This window comes from Salarias fasciatus, assembly GCF_902148845.1.
Source record: "Salarias fasciatus chromosome 23 unlocalized genomic scaffold, fSalaFa1.1 super_scaffold_20, whole genome shotgun sequence".
Classification (NCBI taxonomy): Eukaryota; Metazoa; Chordata; class Actinopteri; order Blenniiformes; family Blenniidae; genus Salarias; species Salarias fasciatus.
In genome coordinates this window covers 4446053-4466516 of record NW_021941230.1, presented here as the reverse complement: position 1 = coordinate 4466516, position 20464 = coordinate 4446053, and the positions used below count along the sequence as shown (strand labels likewise).

General features: G+C 36.5%; 1 protein-coding gene across 1 annotated transcript in view; it reads right to left on the bottom strand.

Moving 5' to 3' along the window:
• Window positions 1–20464, bottom strand: part of LOC115383589 (von Willebrand factor D and EGF domain-containing protein) — a 49695-nt gene that overhangs the window by 8525 nt on the left and 20706 nt on the right. The window contains exons 12-23 of the mRNA XM_030085722.1: window positions 18240–18958; window positions 17069–17202; window positions 14992–15123; window positions 13391–13480; window positions 11072–11186; window positions 10658–10938; window positions 8645–8879; window positions 7190–7327; window positions 5763–5975; window positions 4312–4479; window positions 1197–1748; window positions 264–359 (exon numbers count right to left, since the gene is read on the bottom strand). Coding sequence (XP_029941582.1) covers window positions 264–359; window positions 1197–1748; window positions 4312–4479; window positions 5763–5975; window positions 7190–7327; window positions 8645–8879; window positions 10658–10938; window positions 11072–11186; window positions 13391–13480; window positions 14992–15123; window positions 17069–17202; window positions 18240–18958 — 2873 coding nt within the window. The remainder of the gene's footprint in view (window positions 1–263; window positions 360–1196; window positions 1749–4311; window positions 4480–5762; window positions 5976–7189; window positions 7328–8644; window positions 8880–10657; window positions 10939–11071; window positions 11187–13390; window positions 13481–14991; window positions 15124–17068; window positions 17203–18239; window positions 18959–20464) is intronic.

Genomic DNA, 20464 nt, shown 5'->3' with positions numbered 1-20464 from the left:
TATTTTTTTAATATTTGCAGTCATTTTGTCTTTTTGTCATCATTTTATGCCTTCGTCATTTTGTCTTTATGCAGTCAATTTATAGTCATATTCTGGCGTTTTGTGTCATTATGTCATCATTTGGTGTAATTTTATTGTGATGTTGTGGCTTTTGTGACTTTATGTAGTCAATTTGTGTCTTTTTGTTGTAATTTTGTGCCTGTTTTTGTCGTCCTTTCTGTGTCTTTCTGTCATGTCAGTCCCTGTTCTTCGGTGTGTCCCACCTGTCTGGCAGTTGTCTCCGCTGTATCCCGGCTTGCAGCGGCAGGTGTTCGGCGCGGCACACTGCATGTTCCTGCCACAGGGGAGCCTGCAGACGGCTGGAGACGCAACCCAGATGGTAGGATGACATCATGACATCACATCGCAGCATCAAGACATCAATGACATCACAACATCATGACACAATATAACATCACATCACAACATCATCACATCACATCACATCAAGACTTCATGACATGCCATCACAAGATTGCGACATTATGACGTCGCATCGCAAACATCACATCACGACATATCACATGATGACATCACAAAATCACGACATCACATAAACAAACATCACACCACTGCATCATGATAACAACATGACGTCACAACATCAGTGACATCAAATTATCATGACACGATATCATGACATCCTGACATCACGTCATGACACTATGACGGCATAACACCACAACATCATAACATCACATCAAGACATCACATCATGAGATTGTGACATTAAGACATCACATAACATCACGACATCACACCACGACGTTACGCCATATCACAACATCACAAACATCACATCATGATGTCACATCATATCACATCACAAACATCACATAATGACATCACACATCACATCACGGCATCACAGACATCACATCACAAACATCAGCTCATCACCACATCACAAATATCACATCATGACATCACAAACATCACCACATCACAACATCACAAATATCACATCACGACATCACCACATCACCACATCACTGCGTCTCAAACATCACCACATCACAAACATCACACACATCATTACATCACGACATGACAAAATCACGACATGACATCACATCAAAACATCGTATCATCACTGCATCATGACATCACGACATCACATCACAGTGTCATGACATCACGACATTCTTCCTGTTTACCTCTGCAGGTCTGTCCATCTCCGACGTATCCCATTGGACACCTCCCACAGCGAAACCCCGCCTCCGGCTCCGGTTCGCAAAGGACTCCAGGGAAACATGGCCGCTCGGCGCAGGTCCCCCGCCGCTCGCTACCCGCCATCGTAACGATCTGGATCTGGATCTTGCTCGTGGGCGTGAGCGTCACCGCCGGGACCGTCCACGGCGTTTCATCCTCGTCGCCGTCGGCGGAGAATTCCGACTCGTGCGGGGAGACGGACAGAGCGGCGGGCGGGACGGCGGCGAGCCGGGGAGGGGTCGGGAGGTCACGGGTCGTCAGCCGGGGCCACGGCGCTGTGACCGCCTCCCTCCTGCCCGTCCCGCCCGCCCTCCCCGGGGCGGCGGCTTGCCGCAGTGGGGCGTTCGCCCGCAACGCCCTGACCGTGGCGGGGGAGGGGCGTCTGACGCTGCTATGCATTCTGGGATACTCCGGGAGGTGCAGCAGGGAGATTCTGCTCCCCGGCGGCGTTCGGCTGGACTTGCTGAGCGTCTGCTGCTGAGGGAGCTGATTGGACGCTGAAAGAAGGTCAGAGGTCACATCATGTTTTGACAGTTTTGTGTTGTTTTGTTGTATTAGGTTTGTTTTGTTGTCATTTTGTGTTGTTTTGTTGTCATTTTGTGTTGTTTTGTCTTACTAGGTTTGTTTTGTCATCATTTTGTGTTGTTTTGTTGTCATTTTGTGTTGTTTTGTTGTCGTGTTAGGTTTGTTTTGTCGTCATTTTGTGTTGTTTTGTCGTCATTTTGTGTTGTATTGTTGCCACTTTGTATCTTTCTGACAGTTTTGTGTTATTTTGTTCTTGTATTAGGTGAGTTTTGTCGACATTTTGTGTTATGTTGTTACTTTGGGTCTTTTTGATAGTTTTCTGCTGTTTTGTTGTCGTATTAGGCTAGTCTTGTTGACATTTAATGTTTTTTTTTGTTGTCACTTTAGGTGTTTTTGACAGTTTTGCATCATTTTGTCATCATTTTATGTTGTTTTGTCATCATTTTTCATTGTGTTGTTGTTACTTTCGGGCACTTTGTCATCATTTATGTTGTTTTGTTGCCATGTTTGGCTCGTTTTGTTGACGTTTTGTGTTTTGTTGTCGCTTTAGGTGTTTTTGACAGTTTTTGTAGTGTTTTGTCATCGTTTTGTCATTGCTTTGTCATCGTTTTACGCTGTTTTGTAATCATTTTGCATTGTTTTGTTGTCCCTTTGGGCCTTTTTGGCCATTTTGTGTTGTTTTGTTTTTGTATTAGGCTTGTTTTATAGACATTTTGTGTTTTGTTATCATTTTGTGTTATGTGTCACTTTGGATCTTTTTTCACAGTTTTGTGTTGTTTTGTTGTCGTATTAGGTTCGTTTTGTCAACATTTTGTGTTGTATTGCCGTCGCTTTAGGTGTTTTTGACAGTTTTGCATTATTTTGTCATTGTTTTATGCTGTTTTGTCAACATGTTGCTTGGCCTGTGCGGTATACCGGTTTGTACCAAATACCGGTTTTTATTTTCGTTATGATATGAATTTTTCATATACCGCAATACCAGTGAACAGCCCAAACAACATACGGAACGTGTGCGGCGGTAAAGTGTTTCAGCGGGGACCCATTTCACTGCTGCACACCAACAAGACGGCGTGTTATTGGCTGTCGGCGAGAGCTCTCAAAGTGAAGCACATGCTGACGAAAACACGTCAGGAATGTCATAAACTAAGATCCACACCCTCCACATCCACAGCTCAATCTTCAGTAGCAGTCAGACGTCCATTCAAGATGCGTTCGCTAAAGGGACTGACTATGAGAAAACAAGCAAACGGCGGGTCAAGACAACGATCGCAATCACGCAATCTGGACATAAAAAAAAACATGATACAGTCCTTATGACAGTAAAATGGGCTATTTAAAGCCAACCAACTACAGTAATTATTTTCTTATTAGAAGAAAATGTGTGTAACAACACTCTTGCATGAAAAAAAAAATACAGTCAAATACCGTGAAACCGAAATGATTTTTAAAAAACCGTGATATGAAATTTTTGCCATACCGCCCAGCCCTACATGTTGCATTGTTTTGTTGTCCCTTTGAGTCTTTATGACTATTTTATGTTGTTTTGTTGTTGTATTCGGTTTGTTTTGTAGACATTTTTTGTTGTTTTTGTGGTCGTACGAGGTTTGTTTTGTCATCATTTTATGTTTTTGTCATCATTTTGTGTTTGTCGCCAGCAGTGGGTCGGCCCCAGAAGACACTGGGGTCATCAACACATTGAACTTGGTTCAGAGCAGGTAAGAAACAAACGCACTGAAACTACCCGGGTACTGATGTCAACTCTGAGCACTAATATCCCATAAAGGAAGTCTTGTGTCTTTTCCCCAAACGGAGGAGTAGAACACATCAGAAAGGAATCAGACTGGATCTCAAATCCATTCAGGAGGTTTCACCAAACAAGGACACTTTGAAATTAGTTTTATCAAACTTGGGTTTATTTATTTTGGTGGGTATTATGAAGGAGCTCTCTTCTACAGGACTACAGGTACCAGGAAGTAGTGATGGGCTACAGGAACCAGGAAGTAGTGATGGGCTACAGGAACCATGAAGTAGTGATGGGCTACAGGAACCAGGAAGCAGTGATGGACTACAGGAACCAGGAAGTAGTGATGGACTACAAGAACCAGGAAGTAGTAATGGACTACAGGAACTAGGAAGTAGTGACGGACTACAGGAACCAGGAAGTAGTGATGGGCTACAGGAACCAGGAAGTGGTGACGACTACAGGAACGAGGAAGTAGTGAGAAGCTACAGGAACCAGGAAGTAGTGATGGACTACAGATACCAGGAAGAAGCATGCTTTTGTCATAACTGTCCTTCTTATTTTAACCTGATTTTGTGTTCTATTTTGATACTTTGCATCCATTTGTTGTCATTTTTTTGTCCTTTTGTCACGATTTTGCATCCTTTTGTTGTCATTTTATGTTTTTTTGTCGTCAGCATTCGTGCTTCTGTCATCATTTAGCATCGTTTTGTTGTCATTTTGTGTTTTTCTTTCGTCATGTTGTTGTTGTGATGTTGTCATGTTGTGTGTATTACTGTCTATTGTTGTGTTACCTTGGCGGTGTCTCTTGACACACACCCTCCCGTTGCCCTCCAGTCCCGGCGGACAGCCTCGGCACACGTAGCCGACGTGCGGCGGCCTCCGGTCGATGCACTGGACGCCGGGGAAGCAGGGCCGGCTGGAGCACGACGCCACCGCCGCCATGTTGGAGGACGGGGAACCTGTGATGAGAAAACAATTCAGGGTGGAGAGAAATTCTGTAATTATTTCGAAGACAAGCTTTTACTTATTTCAAAGTAAAAGTATCTCAATTTAAGATATAAAATACAGAGAAAACTTCTCTTGAATCAAGTCTTAGTCTGAAAATTGACAGGTTTGGTTTAGTCCATTAAAGATCAAGATTTATTTTTTGTTTTATCTTATATTGAGATGCTTTTACTTTGAAATATGTAAAAAAAAAAAGAAAAAAAGTCTACCAACACAAGTGAAAATTGTCTTGTTTTAAGAAAAGTTCTCTTGATATAAAGACAATTTTCAGTTGTTCTTTTGGTGCTTTTTTTCCTTAATTTGCTTTGAAATAACAAAAAAAAAAAAAAAAAAAAGTCAGCCAATAGGTCTATTGGTAGATTTTATTTTCCTTAAATTAAGATACTTTTACTTTGAAGTAAGATTTTTTTTTGAAAAATCTACAATTTTCACTTGTTCTGTTGGAAGATTTTATTTTTTTTAATTAGGATACTTTTACTATGAAATTATGTTTAAAAATCTACCACGTAAAAAACAGAAAATTGTCTTGATTTCGGAGAACTTCTCTTAAATCAAGTCTTTTATTTTGATGAAATATAATTTTTAAGTGAATTTATCTTAAATCCAGTAAAATGAAACATTTTCACTCAAAGTAAAAAAAAAAACTTGGTGAGATCTAGATTTTTTAACAGTGTATCAGTTGTCAATGTTATATAAAAAGTATACCATTAGGAGAAATAATAAATAGTTGTCGATTTATGAGAAGTGCTCCTAAATCAAGACGATTTTCAGTTGTTCCATTGGCAGATTTTTTAAAAAGTTTTTTCCAAAGTAGAAGTATCATATTTTAAGAAAAAAAAACAATCTACAAATAGAAAAAGTGAAAATTTGCTTTATTTAAGAGAACTTGTCTTAAATTGCATCATTTTTCACTTTTTCTATTAGTAGATTTTTTGTAACCTATTTCAAAGTAAAAACATTTTAATTTAAGAAAAAAAAAATCCACTAAAAGAAGAAGTGAAAACTGTCTTCATTTCAGAGAACTTCTCCTAAATCAAGTCTTTTATTTTGTTGAAATATAATTTTTAAGTGAATTTATTTTAAATCAAGCAAAATGAGACATTTTCACTCAAAACAAGTTGAAAAAACTTACTCAATATTTTTTTTATTTTTTACAGTGTATCAGTGATCAAAGCTATGTTAACATATTGAGAATAAAAACACCAAATTACCCAGAATTCCCGGTGAAGCTTCTTACCTGGAGTCTCTCTGCTGTTTCCTGAATGTTTGATGTTTCCGGTAGATTCCGATTCGCCTCCAAACGTCTCAGTCTTCGCTGCCGCAGTGCCGTTCACCTGTGGGGTCTCCGGTTCGATTCCCGGCGTCTTGCTCTGTGAAGTCGGTGTCTGAACATCTGGATCCTGGTATAAGGAGCGCCGAGGAGCAGATGTGGTCCAGAAACTGGCAGCACCTGGATGATGAAAGACAGATGTCGAGTTGAATTACCACTTTTATCTAAAGTTTGCTCAAAGGGTCAGGAGAGATTCTACAACTACACTGTAAAAAATTAATCTGAATTGTCTTGATTCTCTGCTTCTCTCCTGGAACCCAAACCTTGCTCATGAACTGTAGAAAGACTTTAAAGGATGGAAAGGAACAGGAAGTAGAAGGACACTGTAAAAAAATCAAAATCTGAGCAAGTTTTTTTCATCTTGTTTTGAGTGAAAATATCTAACTTTACGATAAATTCACTTATAATGTATAGTTACGAAAAAGTTCTCTGAAAACACAGTTTTCATTACTTATTTCAAAATAAAAGTATCGTAATTTAAGAAAAAAAATCTGCCAATAGAATAAGTGGAAATTATTATTTCATTATAAAACTATTACAATAACATTGTGATTTGATTATAAACATTTTTTTGCTTAAAATCAAGATTTCATGACAAAAACATCACTATAAAATCCTGATTTCAAAATGAGACTATCACAATAAAATCATGATTTTATCATTAAAATACTACAAAATTGACTTTAATGTAAAAATATTGTGAAAAAAAATCTAGATTTTTAAAAAAAAAAACATTGTCATAAAAATAATATTTTTTAATTTAAAAATCAATGAAATCCTAATTTTATAATAATCTAGTGATAAAAGTCATAACCATGATATATTGTGAAAACATAATAATAAAATCATGATTTTATTACTGTGAATATCACAATAAAATTATGATTTTATTATGAAAGCATCACGAAAAAACAAATTTTTTTTTTGAGGGGGGAAAACGAACTTCTCAGATTTAAATTTTTTTTTTTTACAGTATAGTGACCAAATTAGTGTATCTAGGTGGCGCTACAGAGCACATTTTGAATTTTTATATTTTATCATAAATTTCACCACTTGATTGACTGTTTTTTTTTTAAATCAAGATCTTTGACTTTGTGGATTTTGAAGAGGAAACTCTAATCAGAGCAAAGGGTTGTAAAATCTGGTTTTTAACCGCAGACCAGCTGCTTGGCTCCAGGGAACATCGGAATGTGTCTCTTAACAGGATCCAGGTTTGGGAGATTCCAATCCCTGGACTTCATCACTGAAACACGATCCTATAAAACCCTTCAAATCCTCAGATTTACTGTATCATGTTTTCAAAATAAAAGCCTTTCATCTTATTCTCTCCTCACCTGTACAGGACGTCCCGTTACCCAGCATGCCTTTGGGGCAGGGGCCACAGCTGTAGGAGCCGTGGCTGTTGGAGCAGACGACTCCCGGGAAGCAAGGCATTGAGTCGCACTCGTCCTCGTCGTCCTCACAGGTCGGACCTGAAGACAGACAAACAGGACATTCCTTTGTTTTGACACCTATTTTATTTTTAGGATTTTATCATGAAAATATCAAGATAACTTTGTGATTGGGATTTTTAATCGTTTTTGGTTTTTCAATTTTTTTTCCGTTTTATAGTTTTATTAAAATTTTTAAAGATTTAAATATTTTGTTTTTGTGTTTCCCATTTTTCCTTCCAAGTGTTTCATTTTTTCAGCCATAAATCCACTTTTTACCCTCCAAAAGTGTCAATTCCTTAAATGAACTCACTTAAATTCATATATTTAGAACGTGCTGTTATACAATATAAAAACTCAAAATCTTACCAAGTTCATTGGTCTTGTTTTCAGTCAAAATGTCTCGTCTCACTTGATTTAAGAAGTGAAAATGAAAATGTTTAGTTGTGTTTTGGGGTTCAGTTTACACAGGATAGCAATGCAACTTGGTATTATCCGTCTTTTCCCATTGTCCATTCATTGGCGGCTACTTGTTACCTCACTGGCGGCCAATTTTTAACCTCACAGGCGGCCATTGTTACCTCACTTGCGGCTACTTCGACCTCATTGGCGACCAATGTTACCTCATTGGCGGCTACTTTGACCTCATTGGCAGTCATTGTTACCTCACTGGTGGCCATTTTTACCTTATTGGTGGCCATTGTTACCTTACTGGCAGCCATTTTTTTTAACTTCACTGGCGGCTATTGTTACCTGATTGGCAGCTACTTGTTACTTGATTGGCGGCCATTGTTACCTCACTGGCGACCATTTTTTACCTCATTGGCAGCCATTGTTACCTCTTTGGTGGCTACTTTGACCTCATTGGTGGCCAATATTACCTGATTGGCGGCTACTTTGACCCCATTGGCAGCCAATGTTACCTCTTTGGCGGCTACTTTGACCTCATTGGCGGCCATTGTTACCTCTTTAGAGGCCATGGCTACTTCACTGTCGGCCATTTTTTACCTCACTGGCGGCCATTGTTACCTTATTGGCGGCTACTTTGACATCATTGGCGGCTACTTGCTGCCTCAATGGCAGCCATTGTTACCTCACTGGCAGCCTTTTTTACCTTTTTGCGGCCATTGTTACCTTACTGGCGACCATTTTTTTAACTTCACTGGCAGCCATTGTTACCTGATTGGCGGCTACTTGTTACTTGATTGGCGGCCATTGTTACCTCACTGGCGGCCATTTTTTACCTCATTGGCGGCCATTGTTACCTCACTGGCAGCCATTTTTACCTCATTGGCGGGCATTGTTTATTCATTCTGTATAGTTTTAAAATTGTATTTCAGTGAAGATCTTTCTTCTCACCTTTCAGGCCTGCCGGACAGTCGCACCTGTATGAGCCGGTGGCCGTGGCGACGCACTCCCCCGCTGCGCACGGCGCCGACAGACACGAGTCCGCCCACTCGCCGTCGCCCTCGCCGCAGAGCTGGCCCCGCCTCCCCTCGGGGCACACACACAGGTACTTCCCGCTGCCGGCGGGGAAGCTGACATCCGTCACGCAGGTTCCTCCGTTCAGGCAGCCGCACGGCGACACGGAGATCTGGTGGAGGTCAAAGGTCAGAGTCCAGAGGAGGGTTCAGTCTAGGTGTTGTAGTTCTATACCGATACTCATCAGAAGTGTTGTTGTTTAGTGAGGAACATAGACACATAAGGAGTAGACATGCTGGAACTATCGCAATAAAATCCAGATTTTATCATAAATATATTGATGATATTGTGATAGGTATTTTATTTTGAAAATTTCAATATAAAATTGTAATTTTTTTTACAAGATATTGAGAAAAATCTGATCAGAATATTAATTAAGATCAACTTGTAATTTTATTACAAAAATATTATAAAATCAAGATCAGAAATTTGTGATGAAAATATCAAGATAAAATGGGGATTTTATTGTAAAAATATTGTGATAAAATCATGATCAGGATTTTATTATGAACATATCAAGATAAAATCGGAATTTTTATTATTAAAATATTGTGATAAAATCGTGATCGGGATTTTATTAGGAAAATATAAAGGTGAAATCATAAATGTTTTTTATTTCATTGCATCTGTTGACATTTGAATTTTTTTTGTCTTATTTTATTGAATTTCATTTTTTATTTTATTTTATTTAATGGGGTGGTCCCATAGATTGTAAATAAATGGATAGACCTTTCGTGACGTCACCCATTGCCTTCCCAACCACCGTTCTACAGACTTCAGCGAAGTCCAGCAGGACGTCTCCATATTGAATATTTGAAACCAGATGTAAATGTGATTGGTCCAGCCCATCACGTGACCGCATCACGTGGACAGAGGAGGCGCTGTGATAGGGTGATTTATGCTGAACTTTAACAAGAGATATAAAATCAACAGATGATTTATGTGAAAATCAGAGTCTGGAGAAGCCAGCACGGTTATAGAAACGAGTGAGAGAGACCAAAATATGTTCTGAAACCGGGCGCTTTATATGTTTATTTTCACTCTGAAAATCAACATTTTTGAATAGGTTACAATGACACTGGGGCTCTTTTTGAAGCCAGCATCATCGCCCCCTGCTGGAATTTCTCTGGAATTACAGTTTTTTTGCACTTCCGCGTTATCTTCATGTTTTATGAGCGCAGGCTGGTGCTTGGGTGGCCCCTGGGCCTTGTATTTTTTTTTTTTAAGTTTCAATTTTTTATTCTGTAAATTGATGATTGCATTTTTTAAAATCTTTTTTAATTAAAGTTTTTTTTCTTTTATTAATTTTGTAATTGTAATTTTTATAAGTTTTTTAATTTAATTTTTTTAATTGATTTTTTTTAAAATTGGAAATGTTTTGTCATTTTTTGTGTATTTTATTGTATAACTTTTTTTATTTTTAATTTTTACATGTCATTATTTTAATTTTTAATGTCTTTTACATTTTAAAATGAATGTTTTTTTTAAATTCATTTTGTTAATTTGTTGTATGTTTTTAATTTGATCTGAATTTTATTTCATTAAATTTATGTCTATTTTCTTCAATATTTCTTGAATTTCATGAGGATGAAAAAATCTTTTAGGCCGTAATGAGAATCAACTGATCTTTTGATCTGATCGTTTGTTGTTTAAAGTTTTCTTCTTTTTTTTTTTTTTTAGAAATTGCTTTATTTTCATTTTTTATTTTTATCTTCATTTTAGAATTTTTTATTTTTTATTTTTTTTATTTTATCAATTTGTTATTTTCTTAATTTTAATTTTCTTAATTTTTTTTTTATTTTATGTTTTTTTTTAATGGTAAACATTTTCTTAAATGACCTTTTATTTTATTGTAGTTTCATTAAATTTTAACACTGCTTCCAGCTCTACCTCCACCGTGAAGCTGCTCTGAGCGTCGCACTCGTCCGACAGCGTGATGCTGAACCGCCGCTGCCGCCCTTCATCCTCCTCCTCCTCCTCCTCCTCCTCAGTGGGGACCCTCCAGATGAGGAGCCCCGCCGGGGACAGGGCGGCCCCCGGGGGCCCCTCCTCCAGCTGGAACAGCAGCGCCGAGCCCTCGGGGTCCGACGCCGCCAGCTGGAAAACGAAATGCTCCCCGGCGAACGTCCGCAGGGCGGCGAGCGGCCGGTGGAACGCCGGCGGCTCGTTGACTGGAAGACATGGCAGAGAAACAGTCTGAAGAATGAATGAATCGTCTCACTTGATTTCACATCAATTTAAAACAGAGAGACTGATTTCTGGATTTAAAATTCCTCCATCTTGTGTTTTTTACAGTGCAGTTACCCGGGTTGAGGGACCAGGAGAAGGGGGCGGAGTCTGGGTCACAGACCAGGCAGGGGCTGCTGGGATTGGAGTCTCCGGCCGAGAAGCACGAGCCGTCGATGCTGCATGTTTGGTCCTGATGGACAGAGAAGAAAACAATAATGTAAACAACAAACAACAATTTCCTCAGGTGAGAAACATTTCTTTCATTAGAAAATTGAGTTTTCTGGAACTTCATCTGTCTCTCTTGAAAAAAAACCCATTTTCCTCTGGTTTGGTTGTTGACGTATCACAAAATAATAAATAAATAAATAAATAAATAGAATGCTGTTAAATAAATAATAAATAAAAAATGATAAATAAATAATAGATAAAATGCTGTTATGAATATAATACTTAATGTATTACATCATGAATAAAAATGAAGACATTGTGTAAACATGAGACTTTTCTGGAACTAAAACACAAACAAAACATTTTGTCATGAAAATAATGTAGAATTAACATGATGGTGATGAAATCAGGATCTAATGAATATCTGCAGTGGTGAAGGAGTAGTGAATGAGTGAGTGAGTGAATGAGTGAATGAGTGAGCAAGTGGATGAATGAGTGAGTGAGTGAATGAATGAGTGAGAGTGAATGATGGATGGATGAGTGAGTGAATAGACGAAAGGTTGAATGGTTGGATGAGTAAATGAATGAATGGGTGGATGGGTGAGTGGATGAGTGAATGAATGAGTGGATGGATGGATGGGTGGATGAGTGAATGAATAAATGAAAGTGATGTTGGGAAAATGAGCCGTGGATTTATTGTATACATCTGTGAACCTGTGTCGACTTCAATGGAAATAAAATGATCTCTCTCTCTCTCTCTCTCTCTCTCTCTCTCTCTCTCTCTCTCTCTCTCTCTCTCTCTCTCTCTCTCTCTCTCTCTCTCTCTTTCCACTGTGGGCGACCAAAAAGTCAGAACACCAAAACCCTGGGCGTAGAGGCTGTCTCTTAGGTGGACTAGAGCCGTGATTGAGGGATCACAGACAGAACATCAATCGCGGCTGATCCACTGAGACAGCCTGGATTCAATGGGTGTAATTCTAATTGGGCATCAATCAAAACAGCTGCTCCACTGATTAATCGAGGTAACCCGGACCCAGTGGGTGTAAGTGTTGATTTAACTCCGGGTTCCTACCATGTGGAACCAGCTCCCAGTTCTGCTCCTTCTCTCGTTTCAATGTAATTTCATTGTACTGCTGTAATTTCATTGTATTGCTACATGTCATTGATGATTGTTCCTCTTGAAGTCTATGTACCCTGTGCAGTGGTGGGCACAGCTAACCAAAAAGTTAGCTTAGATAACCGTTCTTCCGCTAACTGAAAAGTTAGCTTTGATAACGCTAAACCGATAAACTGCTAAAAGATTTAGCTGAAGCTAACAATAACCGCTAACGCCTGGTTCACACAGGACGCGCCGCGCACGGAAGCGGCAGCGAGTTTCAGATCGGCGCCCCTGTTTAACCTATCTGACGGTTCATACAGGAGGCGCAGGGTAGCACCGCGGGGTAGCGGCTCGCGCTCTGCAGGGCGTCCGCTCAGCTCCTCTCTTTTTTCTCCACGAGCCCCGTGCGCCGAGAGCGCATAGGGGATTATTTGTTGACATCACGCCATGACGCAAGCATGTACGCGAGTCATTCAAATATCCCCAGAATCTTGAGCTTTCTAACAGTTTTTGAATCGTTTCAATCGGACAAACGGATCGGGAGTTATATGCATTACAAAAATCCATGTTTTTTCGAAACAATTTTCTGCATTTAACCGCAGAGAAGAGACTTTTCATTATTTTGCACAGTAGCGGAAGCTCGTTCAAGTACCCTCGGAAACCAGAGTAGCTAATGTGTAAATTTAGTGGAAGCTAACTTTGAAAAACATTAGCAGACTACGCTAATGTTTTTCAAAGTTAGCTGAACAGCTAATCCGCTAATGAAAATATTAGCTTCGCTAATTAGCGGTTAGCTGATTAGCGGACTGCGCCCACCACTGACCCTCTGTTTATATATGAATTGTATGTAGATACAAGAAACTGTCTGTCCTATCTCCTTCTCTCTCTGTCCCCTCACCCCAACCGGGATAGCAGAAAGCCTCCACCTCTGAGCCTGGTTCTGCAAAGGTTTCTTCCTGTTAAAAGGGAGTTTTTCCTTTCCACAGTCGCTTATGCTGCTCATGTGGATCTGTTGGGTTTTCTCTGTAAAAGTGTCTAGAAACGACCATGTAATTGGCACTTCATAAATACAGCTGGATTGAATTGAATGAGTGGATGAATGGATGAATGAGTGAGTGTCCAGTCACCTTGAGCCTGCAGGGTCCAGTCGGAGCCTCCTGGCAGTTCTGACACAAACCGTCATGGACGAGCAGAATGCTGGAGGGACCGCCGCCCACCTGCAGGGGGAGACAAACCGCTCAGTCCCTGCTTCACCACAACAAAATCTCTGTCTCAACAAGTTTTTTTCTCAAGTTTTTCAAAGTAAAAGCGTTTTAATTTAAGATAAAAAAAAAAATCCACCAACAGAATAATTCAAAACTGTGTCTTGATTCCAGAGAACTTCTCTTAAATCAAGTCTTTCTCTCTTCATGAATTATAATTTTTAAATCAAGCAAAATGAGACATTTTCAGTCAAAACAAGTTGAAAAAACAAGTGAAGAAAATTTTTGAGAAAATTTTTTACCAAACTTTTCAAAACATGAAACCAGGAAATTCATTCCAGATCAAAATGAAATGGGAAAAGTGAAATTAGCCTGAATATGTTTAAAAAATGAAAAAAAAAAAAAAAAAATTTATACATTTATAGATTTTTTATGTCTGCCTACACATCTATATCCATATATCTATATATCTTTCTATTTCTATATTCATTCATATCAAATCAAATCTATATGTATACATCTATATCTATATATCATATATATTTGAATATCTACACACTGCAAAAAAGGATAACCTAAATTCAAGCTATCAACACTACATTAAAGAAAGATACTCTTAAAACTAGTGAAGTCATCTGTCCATGCAGCAAGTGAATTTTACTTAAAACCAGATCTTTATATAAGAATATTAAACCAAGAAATAAGTCTCTGTATCTTAAATATATCTTAAATCAAGTGAGATGAGACATTTTGACTGAAAACAAGACTTTTGAACTTGGTAAGATTTTCAATTTTTGCAGTTTTTGCAGTGTATCTATAATCTATCTTTCTACACTGCGAAAAAATCCAAATCTGAGCAAGTTTTTTGAACTCGTTTTGAGTGAAAATGTCTCATTTAGCTTGATTTAAGACAAATGTACTTAATAATTATATTTCACTTTATATATATATATATATATATGTATATATATATACACACACACACACACACATATATATGTATATATACATATATATGTATATATATACATACACACATATATATATATATATATATATAAATGTGTATATATATGCATGTCTATATCTATTTATTCATATGTATACATACATATCTATCTCAATAGACTATTTAAATATCTATATCTATATATCTATGGGGTACAGATATATAGATCTACTTGTTTAGTTTAGTTTAGTTTATTAAGATCCCCATTAGCTGCTGAAATCTCAGTAGCTATTCTTCCTGGGGTCTTTTCAAATTCATTACATACATTTTATTATAACATAGGCACACACACACACACACACACACACACACACACACACACACACACGCACACACACACACACACACACATACTATTGGTGATCAATTGAAACTTGTTTAGTGAATGTAAATGGAAGGCAGTCAGAAGATTCGGTTTCGCCAGTAAAAGTGGCTAAAATGAGGAAAACACCCCAAAAACAAGTTTAATGGTAAATAAACAAATAAATAAATACAAAAATTAAAAGCCAGGCCTTGCCTTGATCTCCCAGCGAGCGAGCGGCTGGTCTCCAGCGCTCAGAGGCGGGACGCTGCAGTCCAGAGCCGAGGAGCTCAGGAACCTGGCCCTGGTCCTCTGGGTCTCTGAGGGAACCCACACCTGGTTCAGGAGCTGGAGGGACAGGGGGGAGGAGCACACTGTAAAAAATCTACATCAATTCATCTGAAAACTGTTCTGCTGCGCTGTAAAAAATCTACATCCCAGCAAGTTTCTTAAACTAGTTTTGAAAATGTTTAATTTTACTGGATTTATAATAAATTCAGTTAAATATTATATTTCAGCAAAATGAAAACACTTGATTTAAGAGAAGTTCTTTGATTGTAAACGAAAATTAAGATGCTTTTACTTTGAAATAAGGAAAAAATATATCCATCAATAGAACAAGTGCAAATTGTCTTTGATGAAAAGAGAAGTTCTCTTGAATCAAGACAATTTTCACTTCTTCTATTGGCAGATGATTTCACTTATTTCAAAGTAAAAGGATCTGTTAATTTAAGAAAGAAAATTGGTAATTTTTTAAAACTTGTTTCAAAATAAAAGTATCTTAATTCAGGGAAAAAAGGTAGATTTTTTTTTTCTCATTTCAAAGTAAAAGTATATTGATTAAAGAAAAAAAAGTGTATTGTTGCTTACCTTAAAGTAAAAGTCACTTAATTTAAGACAATTAGTAGATTTTCTTACATATTTCAAAGTTCAAGTATATCTTAATTCAAGAAAAATAGATTTTTTTTTAACTCATTTCAAAGTTGAAGTATCTTAATTTAAGGGAGAAATTTGTTTCTTTTTTCCAGTTATTTCAAAGTAAAAGTATATCAAAGAATAAAACATGGCAGACTTTGTTGTACTTACGTCAAAGTAAAGTATTATCATTTAAAACAAAAATTTTGAATTATTTTTCTTATTTCAAAGTAAAAGTAGCTGAACGTAAGATAAAGTCAAGTGCCAACAGAAGAAGTGACAAATTTCTTGATTTATTTTCACTTACTGGTTGATTTAAAAAAAAAAAAAAAAAAAAAAAATATATATATATATATATATATATTTCAAAGTAAAAGTATCTTAATTCAGGAAAAATACTGGTAGCTTGCTTACCTATTTCAAAGTAAAAGTATGTTAATTTAAGAACGAAACTGGCATGTTTTTTCACTTTTTTCATACTAAAAGTGTCTCAAGGAAACAAAAGAGTCAGACTTTTTTTGTTCTTATATCAAAGTAAAAGTAACTTAATTTAAGATTTAAAAAGAAGTGAAAATTGTCATGATTTATTTTCACTTTATATTTTTCACTCTGTTGGTAGATTTCTTAAAAAATATTTCAAAGTAAAATTATCTTAATTTCAGAAAAAAATGATAGTTTTCTTATTTTTTTTTTAAAGTAAAAGTATGTTATTTGAAGAAAAAATGTTAGATTGTGTTACTTATTTCAAAGTAAAAAAAAAAATCTTAATTTCATCGTAAAATGGTAGATTTTCTTTTCTTATTTCAACGTAAAAATATATTAATTCAAACAAACAGCTGGTTGAATTTTATTGCTTATTTCAAAGTAAAAGTATCTTAATTCAAGCAAACAGCTGGTTCAATTTTATTGCTTATTTCAAAGTAAAATGATCGTCATTTTGGACAAAAATGCCAATTTTATTTTTACTTATTACAAAGTAAAGGTATCTTAATTTCAGAAAAAAATTGGTGGATGTTTTTGCTTATTTCAAAGTAAACGTATCTTCATTTTGGAAAAAAATGCCGGATTTTATTTTTACTTATTACAAAGTAAAAGTATCTTAACTTCGAGAAAACAGCTGGTTGATTTTTATTGCTTATTTCAAATTAAGAGTATCTTAAAGTGTCTTCAAGAAAATTTTCGCTTGAATTAGTATATTTTTAAAAATTCATTTCAAAGTAAAAGTATCTTTAATCAAGTCTTTTATTTTGCTGAAATATATATTTTTAAGTGAATTTATCTTAATTCAAGTAAAATGAGTCATTTTCACTCAGAACAAGTTTAAAAGAACTTCCTGATATTTGGCCGCTCTTATTCTGAAGGTCTACTTCCTGCCCACCCTCAGCCGGGTGACATCACAGCTCAGGTCCGGCGAGTCGGTGAAGCCGACGCCGTAGATCGTCACGGCGCTGCAGTCTGAGGACCGAACGTCACACACTCCACCGTCCTGCACACCGGAGACCAGCAGGCCGCCTGGAGGGACGAGAGAGACAGCAATCCCAGCATGCACTGGGGTTAGTAACTCCCTACACTGTAAAACATCACATTATGAGCAAGTTTTATGAACTCGTTTTGAGTGAAAAGTCACTGAAGAGTTGTATTTCTGTAAGATTAGATTTTTTTTTCTTAAATTTAGATGGTTTTACTTTGAAAAAGTTAAAAAAAATATATATATAGGTTCTATTAGATTTTTTTTTTACTTCAATTAAGATACTTTTACTTTGAAAGAAGTACAAAAAATCCAAAAAGTTACTTGTTCTATTGGTAGATTTTTTTTTATTAGATAAATGAAGATGCTTTTACTTTGAAAAAGTAAAAAAAAAATTCATCTGTTCTATTTTGGGATTTTTTCACTTTAATTAAGCAACTTATACTTTGAAAGAAGTGAAAAAAAATAAAAAAAATTTACTTGTACTATTGGTAGATTTCTTTATATAGATGAAGATACTTTTACTTTGAAAAATATTAAAAAAAAATCGCTTGCTCCATTGGGAGATTTTTTTTCACTTCAATTAAGATACTTTTAATTTAAAAAAAGAACAAAACCGATTAGAAAAAGTGACAATTTTAACTTTTTAAGTGAGTTTATAATTTTCATTCAAAAACAAACCTGCACAGATTTTGATTTTTTTCACTTCTTCGTTAGGTTGATATTTATTTATTTTTTTATTTTTTTATTTTTTTGGGTTAAGGTACTTTAACTGTGACAAAAGTTAAAAAAAATACTCCAATAGAACAAACAAAAATTTTCAGATGTTATGTTGGTGGATTTTTTTCTTAAATGAAGGTACTTTTACTTTGAAACTTTTACTTTGAAATGAGACATTTTCACTCTAGACAAATTTTTAAAAAGTTGCTCAGATTTTGTTGTTTTTACAGTGTAACTTTTTACACTGATGTTTTTTTTTCTTCTCAAATTCAGATATTTTTACTTTGAAAGTTTTCTTTAAATCTGCCAATAGAACAAGTGAACCAAGTGCTCATATTTTCATTTTTTACAGTGTACTCACTGGCGGCCATGCTGCAGTCGTGGAGGCCGTATCCATGGCGACAGCGACATCCCGTCTCGGTACAGTCTCCGTTCCCGTTGCAGAGATCGGGGCATCTTAGCGCCGTCATGGCCGCCGCTGTTAGCCCCGCCCCCTCCTCTGACTCCGCCCCCCCTTCCTCCACCAGCCTGCGCTCGCACTCGTTCTCCAGATAGGTCCTCAACGCCGCCGCTGCCTTGCTCAATTCCTCCTCTGCCCGAAGGTCCCGGACGCACATCTCCACCGCCTCGTCCAGCCGCCGTCCCAAAAACCCTCCGCACGCCGCCGTCCAGTTCCCCAGCGCTGCCCGGCACATCTCCGATGCCTTGCTCGAGGACGGACCGCTCGCCGTCGGCCATCTTGGCGGCGTGACTTCCCGCCTCGACTCCGATAAGTGATCCTCCGGGAAAAAATAAGCAAGACGCTCCGGTTCGCCGCCGAAACTCGCCGTCATAAAGACCTGCTTGAACTCAGGATTACCCAGAATGCCTTGCAGTTCGTCCTCGCCATCTAAATATTCGGCGGTCGTGTCCACCGAGGGGAAGACAGACGTGCGATCCACAGCGTCGTGCGACCAGCAGGGGGCACCACCGAGGGTCGGCGTCTCGCCGCGACCTTTAGGGCACCGGCAGAAAGGTCGCCTGACCTCCGGCGCGACCTCAGGAGGCGTACGGTCGAAGAAACTCTCGCCGGGAGGGATTCTGGAGAAAAGAGGAAGTTTTTAAAACTTTACACTGTAAAAATTACAATCTGAGCAATTTTGTTAAGCCTGATTTGAGTGAAAATGTCTCGTTTTAAATTCACTTCAAAATATATTTCAGCAAAATAAAAGACTTGATTTAACATAAATTCTCTGAAATCAAGAGAAATATCACTTGTTCTATTGGTGGATTTTTTTTTTACTAATTTCAAAGTAAAAGTATCTCAATTTAAGAAAAAAATCTACAATAGAACAAGTGAAAATGGTACTTTTTTATATTTATTTCAAAGTAAAAGTGTCTTAAATGAAGAAAAAAATCTGCCAATGGAACAAGTGAAAATTGCCATTTTTTAAAAATTATTTCAAAGTAAAAGTATCGTAAATTGAGGAAAACAAAATTGCCAATAGAACAAGTCAAAAGTAAATTTTTTTTTTTACTTATTTCAAAGTAAAAGTGTCTTAAATTAAGAAAAAAAATAATCTACCAATAGAACTAACTTCATCTTAACTTCAATAAAATGAGATATTTTCACTCAAAACAACTTTAACAAACCTGGAAATATTTGGACTTTATTACAGTGTAGATTTTTCCCTTAAATTGATGGAATTCTCCCTTAAACTAAGGGAAAAAAGTCTACCAATTTGAGATTGGATTTGAGATAACTTTACTTAAAAAGTAAAATTTCTTTAAGACAATTTCATTAATTAACACAACTTGTTCTATTGGCGGAATTTTTTCCCTTAATTTAAGGAAGTATTACATCAATATCAGTGATAAAATAAATGTTCCAATTAAACAAGTAAAAACTATTTTGATTCAATAAATTGAAATAAAATTCTCTTTATCTTGCCAGAATACATTTTTTTGGCAGATTTCTGTTAAATCAAGTAAAATGAGACGTTTTTACTCAAAAAAGTTCAAATAAATCTGGAAAAATGTAAACTTTTTACAGTGTGGATTTTTCTCTTAAATTGATCTAGTTTCACCTTAAATTGGAGCGAAAAATGTACTAATAGAAAAAGTGAACATTGTAGTTTTTTTCACTTATTTCAAAGTAACATATCTTAATTTAAATGAAAAACAAAACAAAACAAAACTGCCAGTGAAGCATTTTAGATTTTTAAAAAAAATATTTTTCAAAGTAAAGCTATCTTTTTTCTGAAAAGAATCTACAAATAGAAAAAAAAAATCTGCATATTTTTACTATTTTCATAGTGAAAGTATCTTAATTTAAGTAAAAATAAAACAAAACTGCCAGTAGAACAAGTTAAAATTGTAGATTTTTTTCATTATTTAAGTAAAACTATCTTAAGTTCCGAGAAAAGAAAACCTGCATATAGAACATATAAAATTCTGCATATTTTTGCTTATTTCAAAATAAAAGTATCTTAATTTAAGTAAAAAAAAAGCCAATAGAAGTTAAAATTGTAGATTTTTTTAAAAAACTTTTTTCAAAGAAAAACTATCTTAATTTCTAAAAAAAATCTGCAAATATGACAAGAAAAA